The following is a 19,127-nucleotide window of genomic DNA, read 5'->3' on the forward strand; positions in this document are numbered from 1 at the left end:
GTTCCTACTCCCAGAAACCATAGGAAACACCTCAAAGCAGAAGCGCTGGTAAAATAACGGGAAGTTATACGATTTTATTAATAAACCGATGTTATATAAAATGATATAGAAAGAATATCATAGGTTATTAATATAGAGTTCATTATTGCAAAGCGGAACTTTCATGTACTCGCTCTCGTTTCCGGGGGGAATGGATTTGCGGAGTCTGGGCTGTTTGATTCAGTAATGGACTGGAGGGATTCCCAGCATGCAGTGCGTGGCTGTCACTGAGTGAGTGGGGGAGTCCTGTGTGTGCAACGAGGGGGGTAAATATTATTCCCACTAAATTCTACTGTCAATGTATAAATATAATCCAGTGTTGCGTATTATATCGTGATATGAGTGTAGCCTGTAGTCAGGCTGGGTTGTCATAATCTTTGTGTAATGAAAAGTGATGTCCTGCTCACACAGCTGCAGGTTTGGTTACAAAGGAGAGTTCTGATACACTGTAACTACCCTGCACCTGTGTGAGCAGCAGGTTTTTAGATGCTCAATGTAAACAGCAAATGTTTATGTTCACTGACAGCAAGCGGAGATATTTAAAATGGTGAAGAAGTGATAGACCAACTATATTCGAAAGCTGCAGTAAATTTTACATGGACTGTAAACCTTCACATGTTCAATGGAAGAAATCAGCCTGATGGAGATCATAGGAATGTGTCGGCCACGCCCCCTGCATTCCGGTGTTTTTTTGTTGTTGGAATGCTTGTCAGGGAAGGAGCATATACAAAATTTCCCATGATACGATCGAGTCTCCCTAAAATCATGGGGATATATCTTATCTGTAATTTGAACTTCCTTTAATGCAGCATTAATTCTGAAAATTTGATAATTCGGCATTTGCTTCCAGCACGGTATTCCCATCCCGGACATTTATAGCATATCCACAAGATATACAATAAACGTCCGATAGATGCGGGTCCTATCCCTAGAACGGGACCCCCTGATCCCCATCTTACCTTGTGTCGCAGGGCTTCAGCCACTGACGTACATGACGGCCGGTACTGAAACAGCCGAGCGCATTTCGCAACGCTGTTTCCGGAACTCTCATAGAAGTAAATGGGATTTACGGAAACAGTGTGGTAACAGCTATGAACTGCGTAGCTCGCGTTGCCACGCTATTTTCGAAATTTCGGTTCGCTTTTATGAGAGTTCCGGAAATAAAGTAGCAAAGCGTGCGCGGCCACCTCGTAAATCAGCGTCAGACGGTAGGATGGGGGTCACAGGGACCTGTTCTAGAGACAGGTTCAGGTACCAGAGGTGGGACCCGCATCTATCAGTCATTTATGGCACATCCACTTCAAATACCCATGCACAGGACTCTCCGTGCACCGTACGGTTGCCTTGGCAGCTGTACCGCCCAGCGTGCCCCCAACTCCTCTCCACCTCCGATGTCAGATCGTGCAGGTGAATTGGAGGGACATGTTAAGGCTCAGTTCACATCTGTGCTATGGCTTCCTTTGATAATCGCACAGCAGACGCAAACCGCGCCTGACAGACCCCATATTTACGAGTCCACCGCCCGGCGCCCCCCGCCTCTCGCCACCGTTTTCCATTTCTGATAATGTATCTACCTATAAACATCTGATCTACTTTATGATAATGCAACTTTTTAATATACTTTGTGTTTCAATTCCTCCCTTTTTTTAAGATCATTGCTTGCTGTCAGTGAATGAGAACATTTATTGTTTACATCCAGGAGCAAACTACCCGTACAGATCTAATACTGCTTCCAGCATACATATGTGTATATATAAGTCTCTTTATCCCCAGTCGTCCCTCGTGGCTCAGGAGCCTTCTCATCTTCAAGAATGAACTCCTTAGTGGCCTATGACGATTCCGATTCGGAGACGGAAGATGGCAGGCGCTCCCATACGCCTCAAGTCGCTGAAGCTCTTGCAACGCCTCTTGTGCCGCACCAGCCACAAATTGACGCTGCGCTGCACCCTACAAGCATGGACACCTCGGTGGGATCCTCATCTTTTGGCAAAGACTTCTCTGTGACTGAGCAGTACCGAGTGCGCGCTGCTAGTTGTAATTCTACATACAAGGGATTGAGTAATTCTGCAAAGGAGAAGTCCGTCTTTCCTGCTCCGAAGAGACCTCAGCTCGGCGGGGAAGGAGCGGTAAAGCCTTATGTTCCTAAAAGGCTCCGACAGGAGCAATCCAATATGGCTGACGCGGTTGAAGGTGGCGCACTGATCGGGTCACATGACCGCATGAGCCACTCGGTAAGGAATATCTACAGAGTCTCCGATTATCTCGGACCTTATTTACCCTTGAAATACAGCAGCGGCGGGATTCCTAAAAAAGTGATTTTCCAGATGGAGGAGCACTCGGGGCCAGTGAACAGGGTCCAGTGGTGTCCGGTAAAGCAGTACGGTCATTTACTACTCTCCGCATCCATGGACGGAACATGCAAGGTAACCATTATACGTCTTATAAAGGCATCCTATAGATATTTAAAGTCGTATATACCTTTTTTAAAGGGCGGTTCCAGTCACTATAAATATTATCCTGAATAATAAAACGCTCCTAAAATGTCCCTCAACACTTTAGCGCTGCAGTTTATGCCAAAACCTGCCGTAAACTAGATTATAAATGTGGGCCTATAGGTTTTTGACTTTTTTTTTTTTAATAAATTTTTTTAAATTTGCTGATTTATAAAAAATAATGATGTAACATCACGTGACCGCATTGTCCAATGGCTGCTATGGATGAAATGTTGCTGCATCCAACTGCTATTGGATGATCAGGTCATGTGACATTGTGCCACTTTGGACGAAACATCAGTAAGACCGCTGTTACTGGACAGTAGGGTGCTGGGTGATGGCAGCAGATTACGCTGCTCCTGGGCACGCCGCGAACACGCCATACCCACGTCTTTATATTTTGTGTAATGGCACGTTTCATTTCATAGAGAGACCTCATGCACACAACCTTATTTTTGCAAATTGCGGACTCATTCTTTTTTTATGAGCCCATGCACACGAGTGATTTATACGGATCGGTGCGGGGGGCGCGAAACCAGACCGCAAAAACTCAGGACAAGTCCTTTTACGGTCCGGATTTTTGGATTCACCAATACCGGTGAATTGTTGTGGTTCCATGAGTCCGGGTGACACACATATGCACAACACAGGTTTTTTTGCGGTTCGGCAGGTCTGACAGCAAAACCAATACGGTCGTGTGCATGAGGCCTTAATCTGTGTGTGTGGACATGTACCTAAAAACCCATTGCGGTCAAACCTCATGTCTGGAGGGACCGTTCTAGACCCGCATCCCGCTGTCCTTCTTTGCTCCGTAAATGCCCCTGTTATTATTTGTCTCTTTATTGCAAACCAGTTCACACTGTGCAGATTACTTAAAGGGGTTGTATGAGATCAGAAAAACATGGCTTCTTTTGTCCACATTCAGCGGCACTCCCGTCCATGGGTTATGTCGGGTATTGCAGTTTTGCGTCATTGAAGTGAATGGAGCTGAGCTGCAATACCAAACACAACCTATGGACAGGTGTGGCACTGTTGTTGGGGAAAAAATAGCCATGTTTTCCTAATCCTCGACAACCCCTGTAACTTTTATTTATTTTTGGTGATTTTCCGTTTATATATTCTCCTGCATTTTTGTGGATATTTGTCATTGAAGGACGCTGAAGAACCCGTATCTTTTGTCCAATGAAAATCTCTGTGATTATATGGATCTACTAGACACTATACTAGCAGTATGCTAGACAGTATAATATCACTTATTAAGCCCCCCCTTCACAAAAAAGTAGTCAGATGCCCCTCATAACTTTCAAGACTCGCTAACTTTTCATTGTATCATGACGGTCAAAGAAAAATCGGGGCCTTTATGGTTTGGCGGCAAAGGGATTTGTCCAACAATATCTTATGACCTTCTAATATATTGGCTGTGGCCACTGAAATAAATGGGAGTTATTGGAAAAACCCTTTGAGTTTCCCATAGCAACCAATCAGGTTGTGCCTTTCATTTTCCAAGGAACTTATAAAAATCAGAGCTGGCATCTGATTGGTTGTGAAGTGTGGTGAAAATGGCTGCACACACTGTGGGCCTAAACTGCCTCAGAGAATCAGTAGTTTTGTTGCCATTAGCAACCAATCAGATTGCAGCTTTTATTTTTTAAACTGCATTGGAAAACTGAAACATGAGTTCTGATTGGTTGCTATGGGTGACAAGGAAAGGGTTTCTCTAAACATGAAGCCCTGTGTATATAATGTATATAATGATAGGGGATCTTCCTCCATTAAAGGGATTGTCCCCTTATCACATTTCCATCAGAGATTTAAGCAGTCAGACCCACAGCGAACAGTTTCCCCGTAATGAGAGCTGCCACCAGAAAGGGAAAGGAACATTGTTTCCCTTCTTCCCTGACTCACACGTAGGCCGGATGGCTGCCGTAAACATAAATTGAGCCATAAAAATAATTTATTCGATGTTTATTTTGCGCTCACCGAATACTTAATCTTAATGAAGGTTGAATTGTCGGCTATTTATTTTGCTGTTCGCAGCAGAATAATCGTTACTATTGTGCTGAAGTGTTTACCTGATACAAATGCGGAGATCGTGTTCCTCAGCGTAATTTTGGTCGCTGACATAAATCGCAAAAAACCTCCACAGAAAATGGCAATCCTTTAGTCGTCCTCTCCTGTCAAGTAGTTAAAAAGTCTCTGCAGCCGTGTCTTGGTTTTGTCCGTTTCCGGAAAAGCGGGGAAGCAAGCAATATGGCCGCCATTACTGCCTCCATAGCGGTTGTCACCCAGCTTTCCAGCCTCAGAAATGGCAAATCTGCCTCGTTACGTAGTGAATTCTTCTAATCCGGCATCCTATAATCCAAAAATGTTGATACTCTGGTACTATGTCAGTATTTTGTTCTTCTTACCGGACTCCATCTTTGTTCACGTGAACGTATTTCTCGTCCGTTTGCTGACAGCACCCGGACCCATCCAAGACAACGGGGCTATTCACACATACGTTTTCTTTCAGCGTATGTCTATCGCGAGAAACTCACAGCATGTCCATAAAGTGGAGCCAGAAAGTGCTTGCCGTAGCGAAAAAATTGATGACATACGGATGTAAAAAATGGATACACGGAACGCACACCGTTGCAACATTGACAATCATAAAACAGTCCTTTTTTTGCGGACGCAATTCGGACACGCTCGTGGGAATAAGGCCTTAGAAGTAAATTTTAGATGCTTTTTTTTATGACCGCCTGATAATCCAGAACAGCTGGTGTAAAGAAATGCAACGCATCCCTCTCCTCAGTAGAGCTCAACCTCCTTTGGAGACCCTGTAGTCCATGTGACTGCTGCAGCCTTTGATTGGCTGTAAAAGTCGCATGGGACGAAACATCTTCCCAGGAGGCCGGCCTGGACGGAGAACAGAGGATCGCGTCGCTATGACAACAATATCGCACCGCAGGTCAATTTATGAACGGTTTCTCTGCAGATTTTTTTCGCAACCTGTGGATGACATTTGTTCAGCTCTCACCCACGCTGCTGCTGTAAGACACTGCAGATTTTACGCAATTAAATCCGTTGCGGAAAATCTTCCGTTGTTTACACTGTGTGTGGCCCGTTGGGCTAAGGCCCCATGCACACGACCGTATTTTTCATCCATCTGTAAATACGGATCCGTAGTCATCAGTTAAGCATCCGTAAATACGGCCCGTAGTGCATCCGTATTTACGGATCCACAAAAAAGCCAGGGAGGAATCTAGGGTAATCCCCTGGCGTTGCATAGCAATGCTTCCGTAATTACAGAAAAAAAAAGATGTTCTATAGTTTCTACGGCACGGACACCCATCCGTAAAAAAACGGGAAGGTGTCCGCAGCCCATATGAATGAATGGGTCCATAATTACGGATGAAAAATACGGTCGTGTGCATGGAGCTGAAGTCTCCACCAGCTTTGTACGCTGGTGGAGTGATTTTTGTGTATTCTTCCGGCCATATTTGCTCCAGACAAGTGTGTTGACTCTTTGAGGGGGTGAATACTTTTATTTTTTTCTTCATTTCCTTATTGTCGTCGTCGTCTTGGGGCGATGGGGTGACCCATGTCCTGAAGATCTGACCTGTAAATCACTTCTGAGAGGACAGGGTTAAAAAGCCGTTCCTGGTGCTGCAGCCTCCTCGCCTGTTTGATAATCATGGGCGCGCTTCATTAGGTTACAGCTCCATAGTCTAGAAATTATAACGGAAGATTTCCAAACGTAATTAAAACAGACCATTATTATTATAACTCTCGGAGGAGGCTCAATTATAACCTTATATCGTGCCAGGAGGGATCCGTGCCCGCCAGTCAATGTGTCACATTTGATGGCTTTGTTCGCAGGCGTATGCAAATCTTCAGCTTGTTTATGAGATGACAATGAAGACCTAATTCCTGCAATTAGCAAATCGGATGCCACTTATTAATAAGCCACGGCTGAGAAATAAGGAGCGGTTTGAGGCCGGCCAGAGTCCCGTGTCGCACAAAGCAGCGTCCCGTTTCGACTACCCTTAGTCGCAGAATCCGTTCCCACATACCAGTATTTTATTGCAGAGGTTACATTCGGTAGAACAGCTTTCTAATGCACTTCGAGCTTTAATGTCTAACCATTTTCAAGATCTCTGCTTGCTGTCAGCGATTTGGGAACATTCTTGCTTACAGAGGTTGAATACCTGTGCAGATCCAATATTTCTCAGAGCTGTGGGTTTGTTACTATTATATCCGGTGGACTCCAGACTGATACATTTTCACCTGCACTGATACATTGTAGCAAATGGGACAGGAGAGAGATTTGTGCTGCTGTTAGGGCCTGTTCACATCTGCGTTGGAGGTTCTGTCACAGATCCGGCTGTAAACACCAGAAACAATAGTGCAGCATGCTGCGCTACTGTTCCCAGTAAAGCCACGGACACCCCAACGGGAACTATTAGTCAATGGGTACCGTCGACCACCGGTAGTGTCCGTCAAACAACAGAACCGGCTCTTCCGGTATTTTTGTTGTTTTGCTCCTTTGACGAAGCAAAGCAACAGAAAAACCAACGCCGATGTGAACAGGCCCTAAGAAGTATTGTCAGCACAGATTTTCAGACCCTGGATGGAAACAAGAATGTTTCCATTCACTTACAGTAAGCAGAGATCTTGAAGAATTACAACACAACGTATATTAGAAAGTTGCAAAACTACCAGGACAGGATAGAGGTTTGTGCTGCTGATGTGTTTTGCTCACAGAGGATTGTCTAGACTGGATACAATTGTGACAACCCCTACAATGTGAGAAGTATTAGGTCTGTACAGGTGATCAGTCTATGAATGTAAAGAAGAATGTTCCCATTCACTGACAGCAAGCAAAGATCTTTGAAGTCATAACACAAGTAGATTCCAATGTACAATGATTTATAGGGGTTGTCTCATTAAGACAAGCCCTTCACTAAAGACTGGCGCCCCAGCAATCCGCTGATCGCTACGGGTCCGGCTCCTGGGACCCCCGGTGAATGGTCGACCGTACATGGACGGGCTAAGTCCATCATACGGGGGGGGCGCTTTTACTTAGAGGCTCTGGCTCATAGAAGGGGGTCCTGAGCGGATATTGATATTGAATCCTCCATAGAGATATAAGTGGGTTTGTAAAGTCGCCGAAATAAAAGAACTGAAATTATCGGCGACTTTTGTCCTTTTGTTCGGAACATCCCTTCACGTGACAGGAGCCAAGGCAACCGCGTCTCTCTCCTGGATCGTGAAGTGACCCCCGTAATGTCGCGGCGCCCGTTCTATCCGCGCGGTTTAATGCTGCTCATTGATAGGCTGCAATGTAAAACTGATGAGAAAAGCGTTTTCATTGCTTTTGTCTTCCCTCCGTTTTGATGTTGGATCCTTGTTGCCATGACAACAGACTCTTGTTGTTCTGCGCGGCGGCGACGGTAGAAAACCTTGGCCTGGATTTCGTCCTCTAGTCGGCACTATGTGCACAGTTCTTGAACTTCCTCTCCCGCAGATCGCACGTCTAACTTCCAATTCTTCCCCCGTATATTAAAAAAACCTCCAGTTAGGCTGAGTTTTCATGTCGTGATCAAAACGGGGAAAAAATGCTCTTTGATTGCGACGTGTGCCCTCCTGCCGTCGTCCTCTATCAGTTTAGGTTAAGCAGTTCTTAGTTCTATCCGTTTCTAGGAAAGCTGGGTGACAAATATTAGGGTATGTCCACACGCAGTGTTTTCAGGGCGTAAACGCCTCGAAAAACGGCTGAGAAGATGGAAGCTGAACACCTATAAACGGCATTTCGCTCAGAGGAGCGTTTTTTACGAAAAAAACCGCACGTAAAAAGAAGTGCGTGTCACTTCTTGAGCCGTTTTTCATTGTGCCAATAGAAAAGCAGCTCCAAAAACAGCCGCAAAAAAAGTTTTGATGCTTTAAAAACGGCTGAAAATAAGAGGCGGTTTTCCCTTGAAAACCGCTCCGTATTTTACAGCCGTTTTTACTTTAGCGTGTGAACATACCCTTACTGACGTCATTATAACTCCCACGGGTGGTGGTATCCAGCTTTCCCAGACTTCTGAGTGGCAAACGTGCCTAGTAATAGAGGAATGGATCACTATATTACTAGTCCTTCTTGCCATTCAGCAGTCTAGGAAAGATGAATGCCAGTCCTTTTTGGAGAAGCAACCATATTGGATATTAGTCACCCAACTTTTCCAGAGTCGGACCGGTTGATATATTGCATGTAGTGCCCCCATAATAGTACCAGCCACAGATCCCCCCCCCCCCGCCAGTAACGGCCTCGTTTTATGCTGTTTAGATCCATACTTCCCTGTGAGTAACTCCCCAGGGTTTCTTGGCCCTTCTCTTCATTAAAGGCCCTTTTACACGGGCCAATTATTGGGCGATCGCTCGTCTGATCGTATCCTTTCTGCAGCATGAAGTATTATCGTTGGCAGTACATCTCGTTGTGTAACCCGGGAGACGCGCTGCCGGCATGATGGAGATGTATGGGGACGAGCGATCAGAGTAACGATCGCTCATATCCATATATAGCCAATCATTGGTCCTTGTGAAGGAGCAAACGAGCGCCGATCAACGAGCTGTCTCATTGATTGGTTCTCGTCTAAACAGCCCATGTCGGGCTGCGTGAGAGGACCCTTAGTTTAGGGTCACTTTCTTGAGCTGTAGACCTGAGTGATCTAAGACAAACTGGTTGCTATGGAAACGTTGGCTGACAACACCATTGTAAAGGTTGTAGTTGTTAGGCAGTGAATCCATAGCAACTAGACTGTCCTATAGGACGTCGTTCTAGGGCTGTAATGGCCGTGTGATGAGAAGGGGGAGCAGGTTGCCATTCCTGATCTCCGTCCGCGTTATTAATCAGATTTTTCTACAAATAATATGTTAATATCGCTTAAAGTTCACCTTCACACCTTCACACGCAATCTTTTCATTGTTCCAGTGTATCTAAAATAAGAAACAACCCAACTTTGCAAATTGAAAATCTCCTACAATATTGTGCATACAGCTCCTATGTGGTCCTATATGTCTCCATGGTTACAGACTACAAACTAATCCTGTGTAGTCGACTCTCACATTAAGTAGTTCTCTTGCCAACCTACTAAATGTAAGTTAATAAGAAATAGAGGGCAAATAGAAGGGAGGATGACCGCAGAACCTGACTGCACAGGCTTTGTTGGCAGGCAATTACCATGGAAACCTATAGGTCTGCATAGGAGCTGTAGACTCAAAACGATCGGAAACGATTAAGACTGTTTGCTTCATTATAGACACACTACAACAATAAAAAAAAATGCTTGAAATGTTGAACCAGCCATTATAAAAGTCAAGATGGCATTTGACCTGTACCAACATGGATAGCCCAGGCCTTAAAGGGGAACTCCACCTGTAGTTGCCTCCTGACTTGTCATAGAGAATGATAAAAGGTTGTGATCTGGGAGCCGGGTCCATTACAGATTTCCAGAACATTGGCGCTATACGGCGCTCTGTAAAGTGCCCCAACACCTTTGTTACGGGTCGGAAATATCGGACCCATTTGCCATTCCGTCCTAAAGCTTCACCTATCCGATAAATCCTTTGTAAAGTGATGTGGGAACTCGAATGGTTAAACATCGCGTTTTCCTTGCTGTCATCTATTTGTGCCGCTTGATTAAAACAGTTTGTTAACGCCGTTTGTCGGCGCCATATGGCAAGTTTCGCAAATGTTTCTAATCTACGGAGGGAGACCAAGCGGGAACCGGGTAGAGGAGCGCACGGCTGCAGCGAGGTGAAAACATATGGCGCGTCGCCGTAGATCTGACATAATCCGATAAATGAACAGTTGTAAAGAGATTGATAACGACTCGGAAAGTCTAACGCTAAATGTTTAACCCTGTGTGTGACTAATGTAGATGGGAAACTTGCTGTAGTCACCTGTAATATTTAAAGGGATTCTCCATGAAGGGCCATAGATTGCAGCCACAGTGACAGCATTACTTAGTAACGATCATCACCACAAATATATTCGTCTTACCTTTAGTGTTGCTTATCTGCCCGCCCATAATTCCATGCTCATTTGCATACTCCCTCCTATGTGGGCGGGGACTATAACACTTCATCCAGAGCTTCCTGGTTAGCCTGGAGTACAATAAGGACTGTCACTGGCAGGATGGTAGGAGAGGATAGCAATTCAGATTTTTAAGGAATTCTGGGTATGAGAAAAGCTGGGTGACCACCTCTGGGAAGCATCGTAATGACTGCTATTAGGGGTTGTCACCCAGCGTCTGTTTCCTATATTAGGACTCCAAGATAACATATATATATTGTACATCAATAGGCTTGAAATCCGGATGGTATCCCAACACGGACTCAAGACTGGACTGTCAGGTGCTGTAGTCCTTAAAGGGGCAGTCCACTTTTAAAACCCATTTCTATTTGGCAGGAATCATGGTGACCAGCTGATTTGAGACCCCCCCCCATGATCAACTGTTATAACCAGGGCAGGTTTTATGGATAAACTTGTAGTGCATGGCCTTCCCCCCTAATAAAGGGGTTTATCCAAAGTGGACGGTTCCTTTAATTTTCTGTTTTTATTAATTAAAGGGCTTTTCCTATCATAGGATATGCAATAACAGTGCGGTTGGTGGGGAAGGAGATAAATGAGATTTTGGTCACATGGTCATTGGCTCCGGATCTTCAGGGGTTAATATTTAATTTAAGTTGCCTGAAGCGGAGTGGAATATGCGGGAACGTGCCTCCGATGTGACCATATGCCACACAGCGCCGCCGCCATGGAACAATATCTCTGTAGCGTTTCTCCGGTGCTGCTGTTGTCATGGTTACCGGGATTGTTGTACTTTGTCTGGTTTATCTGGAGATTTATCTTTAATGGAAGTGTCAGCTCCTGCTGAAGATCTTCTGTGTCGTCGTGGGATCTCTGCGCGGGCGCGGTAATCATGTCTGGTCTGCGGTCTGTATTTAGGGGTTCTGGTCTGCGGTCTGTATTTAGGGGTTCTGGTCCGCGGTCTGTATTTAGGTGGTCTGCGGTCTGTATTTAGGTGGTTTGTGGTCTGTATTTAGGGGGTCTGGTCTGCGGTTTGTATTTAGGTGGTTTGTGGTCTGTATTTAGGGGTCTGGTCTGCGGTCTGTATTTAGGTGGTTTGTGGTCTGTATTTAGGTGGTTTGTGGTCTGTATTTAGGGGGTCTGGTCTGTGGTCTGTATTTAGGGGGTCTGGTCTGTGGTCTGTATTTAGGTGGTCTGGTCTGCGGTCTGTATTTAGGGGGTCTGGTCTGCGGTCTGTATTTAGGTGGTTTGTGGTCTGTATTTAGGGGGTCTGGTCTGCGGTTTGTATTTAGGTGGTTTGTGGTCTGTATTTAGGGGTCTGGTCTGCGGTCTGTATTTAGGTGGTTTGTGGTCTGTATTTAGGTGGTTTGTGGTCTGTATTTAGGGGGTCTGGTCTGTGGTCTGTATTTAGGTGGTCTGGTCTGCGGTCTGTATTTAGGTGGTCTGGTCTGCGGTCTGTATTTAGGGGGTCTGGTCTGTGGTCTGTATTTAGGGGGTCTGGTCTGTGGTCTGTATTTAGGTGGTCTGGTCTGCGGTCTGTATTTAGGTGGTTTGTGGTCTGTATTTAGGTGGTCTGGTCTGCGGTCTGTATTTAGGGGGTCTGGTCTGTGGTCTGTATTTAGGTGGTCTGGTCTGCGGTCTGTATTTAGGGGTCTGGTCTGCGGTCTGTATTTAGGAGGTCTGGTCTGCGGTCTGTATTTAGGGGGTCTGGTCTGTGGTCTGTATTTAGGTGGTCTGGTCTGCGGTCTGTATTTAGGTGGTTTGTGGTCTGTATTTAGGTGGTCTGGTCTGCGGTCTGTATTTAGGGGGTCTGGTCTGTGGTCTGTATTTAGGTGGTCTGGTCTGCGGTCTGTATTTAGGTGGTTTGTGGTCTGTATTTAGGGGTATGGTCTGCGGTCTGTATTTAGGGGGTCTGGTCTGCGGTCTGTATTTAGGGGGTCTGGTCTGTGGTCTGTATTTAGGTGGTCTGGTCTGCGGTCTGTATTTAGGTGGTTTGTGGTCTGTATTTAGGGGTCTGGTCTGCGGTCTGTATTTAGGAGGTCTGGTCTGCGGTCTCTACTTAGGTGGTTTGTGGTCTGTATTTATTTAGGGGTTCTGGTATCTGTGTGAATATCTCCGCATGAAGTCCGAGGCATACAGAGGTTCAGTAGTTCTCCAAGGACTTCCATAGGTGCTGTATTATGGCTCTATATAAGAGGTAATACAGTCGTGTACTTGAGCCCTAAGAAGGTGTTGATCCACCCACTAACCCCTCTCCTCCATTATTCCGTTTTTTAAAGCAGTTTTGCTGCAATTTTCACGTTTTTTTTCTGGCCTAATGGGAACGCCATTTTGGAGCCACTTTAACCCTATTGCTGCTGCAACACTTTTCAGGGCATTGACATACTCAAATAAAACCTGTATGATCAAATAAAAAAAATCTCTATCTCCATCTCCATATCTCACTTCCTGCTCTCACTTGCAGCTCCCCCTCCTCCCCTACAAAGACACAGAACCGTGAAGTAAAACTTTTCGTCCCGCTCTCCAACTTCATCCTGAATGTTGCACCTACATCTTTCATTCTGGTGTCATTTAAAAGCTACGATTCCGGCCTTTAATATGATGCCAAGATTGATATGATACTAAGCCCCGCCTCTTATATTCTAGGCGTGGCGAGCACTGGCAGTGAAAGGGTTAGATATTACATTAGGAAATTGCATTTTGAGCTGTAGAGAATTTTTAATTCCACGTCCCTTCTTCATGATCACAATCCGGTCGCCATTTACATCAACCTGTTTCTATGGGGGGGGGGGGGGGGGTCTGTATACCGTTGAAAGCAACGAAGGGGCAATTAATTTTACACCCCCCCCTTCTCTCCCCCAGCTCTACCGCCTTACTAATGACTCCCGCTCGTAAAGTAAATGATTCCAATAATATTATATTAGAGAATCGCTTGTAGTGCAGTTCCCTAATCTAATATTTATAGCCGCCCTCGGCCCGGTTGATGGCAGGTTGATTGATGTTGGTGAACTAGGAGACTTCTATGTGAGCAACAAATATACAGATTATCCGGGCAGCGCTGTCAGATGTGTCGTGAGCAGTTTATCTCCAGTGACAGCCAGTCATTTCATTATGATGCGGTGGCGTTTTAATTTGCAGTCGCGGGGCAATCATGGTAATGTCTAGTTAGTTTATATTCACATTAATTGGCGGTGTCAAAAGAGACGTGAAACTCTGACCGTGAATACCTTCCAGCCAGGTTATAAGTATACGTGGATGTATTCAGGACCTGTGTAGAAATATAACATTGGAGGCAGCTCTTTGTTTGGGGACCAGGATGAGTTTTGGCTGTTGCTAACGTCAACAAGAATTTTTCCATTCACTGACAACGAGCAAAGATCTTGAAAACTGTGAAGACCTGAGATACTAAGGCCTCAAGCACACATCCGTGGCTCTTTGTATGGCTGAAAAACACGGGCCGCACACGGACGGCTTCCATGTGCGGTCCGTAATTTTAACGGACCAATGAATAGAATGACTGACTGACGCAAAAACGGACAGGAATAGGACTTGTTCTATGATTTGTTGAACGGCCACACGAATCCGTCAAAAAAAAAGTATGTGTGCATGGCCCCATAAGAATGAATGGGTCAGTGTGCCATCCGTTAAAAAAAACAGATAGCACACTGACGCGTTTCACTGAAGTGGGTATGAGGCCTAAGTATATTAGAAAGTTGCAGAATTTTTCTTTATACAACGATTTTAAGGGTTTGTCCAATTGTGAGCATAATTTTACATTGTATTATAGAATCTACGTAATTGTAAATACATTCCATTACATACGTTGTACTGAACTTGAGTTACATCCTGTTTTATACTCCAGAGCTGCACTCACTATTCTGCTGGTAGAGTCACTGTGTACATACATTACATTACTTATCCTGTACTGATCCTGAGTTACATCCCGTATTATACTCCAGAGCTGCACTCACTATTCTGCTGGTGGAGTCACTGTGTACATACATTACATTACTTATCCTGTACTGATCCTGAGTTACATCCTGTATTATACTCCAGAGCTGCACTCACTATTCTGCTGGTGGAGTCACTGTGTACATACATTACATTACTTATCCTGTACTGATCCTGAGTTACATCCAATATTATACTCCAGAGCTGCATTCACTATTCTACTGGTGGAATCAGTGTGTACATACATTACATTACTTATCCTGTACTGATCCTGAGTTATATCCTGTATTATACTCCAGAGCTGCACTCACTATTCTGCTGGTGGAGTCACTGTATACATATATTACATTACATTACTTATCCTGTACTGATCCTGAGTTACATCCTGTATTATACTCCAGAGCTGCACTCACTATTCTGCTGGTGGAGTCACTGTGTACATACATTACATTACTTATCCTGTACTGATCCTGAGTTACATCCAATATTATACTCCAGAGCTGCATTCACTATTCTACTGGTGGAATCAGTGTGTACATACATTACATTACTTATCCTGTACTGATCCTGAGTTACATCCTGTATTATACTCCAGAGCTGCACTCACTATTCTGCTGGTGGAGTCACTGTATACATATATTACATTACATTACTTATCCTGTACTGATCCTGAGTTACTAGATAAGTAATGTCATGTTTGTACACAGTGACTCCAGCAGAATACCAGTTCCAGGTAGCCGATGCACCTAGAAATGTATATCTGCCACCTTGTATCTATGGAAGTTCTTATTGCTTGGCTACTAAATTCTCATACTGACACCTGTGGTGGTCATACTGCCGTCTATAGTCTACAGTCATTTGTCTGCCCCTGTAATAAACCCCTCTTCTACTATAATCCTATATTCACAGCACAAAGCAAAAAATAAAACTAAGGCACAAAATGAAAACCTTTCTCTGGTTGATCTAGATAATTTTGTGTCGTCTGGTGGATAATGAATTCCGTCTCCTGTTGGGTATTTTTCCTTGGCAGCTCCTCCTCGGACATGAATGGGAAGGTGAAGAGATAGTGGGGTGTATGTGTGGATTTATAAGGGTACGATAGAGTTGAAGGACGTGGAGTGGTACGCCAGTGTTGGGGCTGTGGAATGATGCGCCATTGTGGGGACTGTAAAATGGTACGCTAGAGTTGGGGGCCATTGTTTGGGTCTGGGAAATGGTGCACCGGTGTTAACCCCTACCCGCACCAGGACGTAACTGTACGTCGTTGCGGGAAGTTACTTCCCGCACGAGGACGTACAGTTACTGAGTTAATCCCGGTGCACACTGTCGGCGACAGTGTGCACCGGGAACCAGGAGGTCAGCTGTCGCCGACAGCTGACACTCCCCTCTTGCCGGCCAGCGGTCCTTTGCCGCTGATTTCGGCGCATTAACCCCTTAAATTCGGCGATCGGGTGCAATCGCCGAATTTTAGGGGTTTCTAACATATCGGCAGACCCCCGTCCGAAATCGCGGGGTCTGCCGATAGTTAGTATGGCAAACGGAAGCCAAACAATGGCTTCCGGGTCTGCCATGGACAGAAGCCCATCAGGACCAACCTTCGGCTGGTCCTGATAGGCTTCCTGTCAGAGTGACAGAAAGTCACTGTGCCATTCCCGATGCACACTGTCGGCGACAGTGTGCATCGGGAACTTGGAGATCAGCTGTCCCCGACAGCTGACACTCTCCAGTGTTGCCGATCAGCGGCTCATCGCCGCTGATTTCGGCAATTAACCCGTTACATGCGGGGCTCGATTGCGATCTCCGCATGTAGCGGGTTTGTAGCGCATCAGCAGCCCCCATGCAATCGTGGGGGCTTCTGATGCTTGTGATGGCACCCGGGGGCCAGACAACGGCCCCCAGGTCTGCCATGTATGTCAGCCTATGAGGATCAGCCTCTGCTGATCCTCGTAGACCAACTGTCAGAGTGACTGTGACGTCACACTGACAGTTGGAATACGTTACACTACCTAGGTAGTGTAATGTATTCTAGCAGCGATCAGAGCTGCAGGTCAAAAAAAGAAAGTGTAAAAAGTAAAAGAAAAGTTAATAAACAAAAATATAAAGTGTAAAAAGTAAAAAAAAGTTAATAAAAATGTTTTATAAAAGTGTAAAAATAAAAGGTTTTGTTTTCCTATAATAAGTCATTTATTCTAGGGAAAAAATGAAAACGTTAAAAAAAAAGTACACATATTTGGTATCGCCGCGTTCGTAACGACCCAATCTATGAAACTATAATGTTAATTTTTCCGCACGGTGAACGCCGCAAACAAAATAAACGGAAAACTGTCAGCATCGCTATTTTTTGGTCACCACCCCTCCCAAGATATAGAATAAAAACTGATCAAAAAGTCGCATTTACCCCAAAATGGTACCAATAAAAACTACAACCCGTCCCGCAAAAAACAAGACCTCCCACAGCTTTTTTGACGAAAAAATAAAAAAGTTACGGCTCAGAATAGCGTGTCCCAGAAAATAAATTATTTTATAGAAACTTAATTTTATTGTGCAAACGCTGCAAAACTTAAAAAAAACTATACACATATGGTATCGGAGTAATCATACCGACCGGCAGAATAAATTAAAACGTAATTTATTGCGCACGGTGAACGCTGTAATAAATAAAGAATTTAAAGCGCCAAAATCGCTGTTTTTTGGTCACCCTAGCTCTAAAAAAGATCCTGAGGGGCCAAAATGCTCACTATACCACTAGAAAAATTCCTTGAGGGGTGTAGATTCCAAAATGGGGTCACTTTTGGCGGGTTTCCACTGTTTTGGTCCCTCCAGGGCGTTGCAAACCCGACATGGCACTGAAAATCAATCCAGCAAAATCTGCACTCCAAAATCCAAAAGGCGCTCCCTCCCTTCTGAGCCCTGCTGTGGGTCCAAACATCAGTTTACGACCACATATGGGGTATTGCCGTAATCGGGAGAAATTGCTTTACAAATTTTGGGGTGCTTTTTCTCCTTTATTCCTTGTAAAAATGAAAAAAATCTATGTTTCCACAGAAAAATAGGTGATTTTCATCTTCACAGACTAATTCCACTAAATTCTGCAAAAAAACTGTGGGGTCAATATGCTATCTATACCCCTAGAAAAATGCCTTGAGGGGTGTAGTTTCCAAAATGGGGTCACTTTGGAGGGGTTTCGGCTGTTTAGGTACCACAAGACCGCCTCAAACCTGACATGGTGCCTAAAATATATTCCTAAAAAAAGGAGGCCCCGAAATCCACTAGCTGCTCCTTTGCTTCTGAGGCCTGTGTTTCAGTCCATTAGGACACTAGGGCCACATGTTGGATATTTCTAAAATCTGCAGAATCTGGGCAATAAATATTGAGTTGCGTTTCCCTGGTAAAACCTTCTGTGTTACAGATTTTTTTTTATTACAAATGAATTTCGGCAAAAAAAATGAAATTTGTAAATTTCACCTCTACTTTGCCTTAATTCCTGTGAAACGCCTAAAGGGTTAAAATATTTTCTGAATGTGGTTTTGAATACCTTGAGGGGTGCAGTTTTCAAAATGGGGTGATTTATGGGGACTTTCTAATATATAAGGCCCTCAAAGCCACTTCAGAACTGAACATGTCCCTGAAAAAATAGCCTTTTGAAATTTTATTGAAAATATGAGAAATTGCTGCTAAAGTTCTAAGCCTCGTAAAGTCCTAGAAAAATAAAATTACGTGAAAAAAAATGATGCAAACATAAAGTAGACATATGGGGGATTTTAACTAGTAACTATTTTGTGTGGTATTACTATCTGTTTCACAAGCAAATACATTTAAATTTAGAAAAATGCTAATTTTTGCAAATTTTTGCTAAAATTTGAAGTTTTTCACAAATAAATATTGAATTTATCGACCAAATTTTTTCACTAACATAAAGTACAATATGTCACGACAAAACAATCTCAGAATCGCTTGGATAGGTAAAAGCATTCCGGAGTTATTACCACATAAAGTGACACATGTCAGATTTGAAAAAATAGGCTGTGTCCACAAGGCCAAAACAGGCTGTGTCCTAAAGGGGTTAAAGGCCGTGGAATGATACGCCAGTGTTGGGGGTTATTGTTTCAGGCTGCTTAAAGGCGCACCAGTGTTGGGGGGCCTTGGAAAGGTTTGCCAGTGTCGGGGGGGTGGGGGCTGTGAAATGGTACACCAGTGTTGGGGGGCCTTGGAAAGGTTTGCCAGTGTCGGGGGGGGGGGGGGGGGCTGTGAAATGGTACACCAGTGTTGGGGGGCCTTGGAAAGGTTTGCCAGTGTCGGGGGGGGGGGGGCTGTGAAATGGTACACCAGTGTTGGGGGTTGTTGAATAGTTCACAGTTGTTGGGGCTGTTCAATGGTGTTCCAGCATGGGCGTTGCGGAAGGGTGCACCAGTTTTGGGGGCTGTGAAATGGTACTCTAGTGTTGGGGGCTGTGGATTAGTATGCCATTGTTGGGGGCTTGGAATGTTGCACCATTGTTGGGGGCTGGGAATAATACGTCGGTGCTGAGGGCTGTGGGATCATGGGCACTGTGGTCGTGTATTGACTGTGCGCCAATGTGATCTCTGTGG

At 44.7% G+C, this 19,127-nt stretch overlaps 1 protein-coding gene and 1 long non-coding RNA gene across 6 annotated transcripts in view; one reads left to right on the forward strand and one right to left on the reverse strand.

The window, feature by feature from the left end:
- Positions 1-24: 24 nt before the first annotated feature.
- The window catches only part of WDR25 (WD repeat domain 25), a 75,638-nt gene continuing 56,535 nt past the window's right edge, over positions 25-19,127 (forward strand). For 3 of the 5 annotated variants that reach the window (XM_075844227.1, XM_075844231.1, XM_075844230.1), the window contains exons 1-2: positions 219-305; positions 1,813-2,462. In XM_075844227.1, the coding sequence (XP_075700342.1) occupies positions 1,851-2,462 (612 nt within the window). In that variant the 5' untranslated portion in view covers positions 219-305; positions 1,813-1,850. Of the gene's footprint in view, positions 49-191; positions 306-1,812; positions 2,463-19,127 lie in introns of those variants that run through there. The other 2 variants (XM_075844229.1, XM_075844228.1) reach the window with 2 other exon arrangements.
- LOC142665124 (uncharacterized) lies at positions 6,039-10,539 on the reverse strand. Its single transcript, XR_012851437.1, has 2 exons — positions 10,458-10,539; positions 6,039-6,241 (listed from the first exon to the last, which is right to left on the reverse strand). It is a non-coding gene; the product is annotated as an uncharacterized LOC142665124 (long non-coding RNA).

The sequence above is a fragment of the Rhinoderma darwinii genome, chromosome 12 (genome assembly GCF_050947455.1).
Source record: "Rhinoderma darwinii isolate aRhiDar2 chromosome 12, aRhiDar2.hap1, whole genome shotgun sequence".
NCBI lineage: Eukaryota > Metazoa > Chordata > Amphibia > Anura > Rhinodermatidae > Rhinoderma > Rhinoderma darwinii.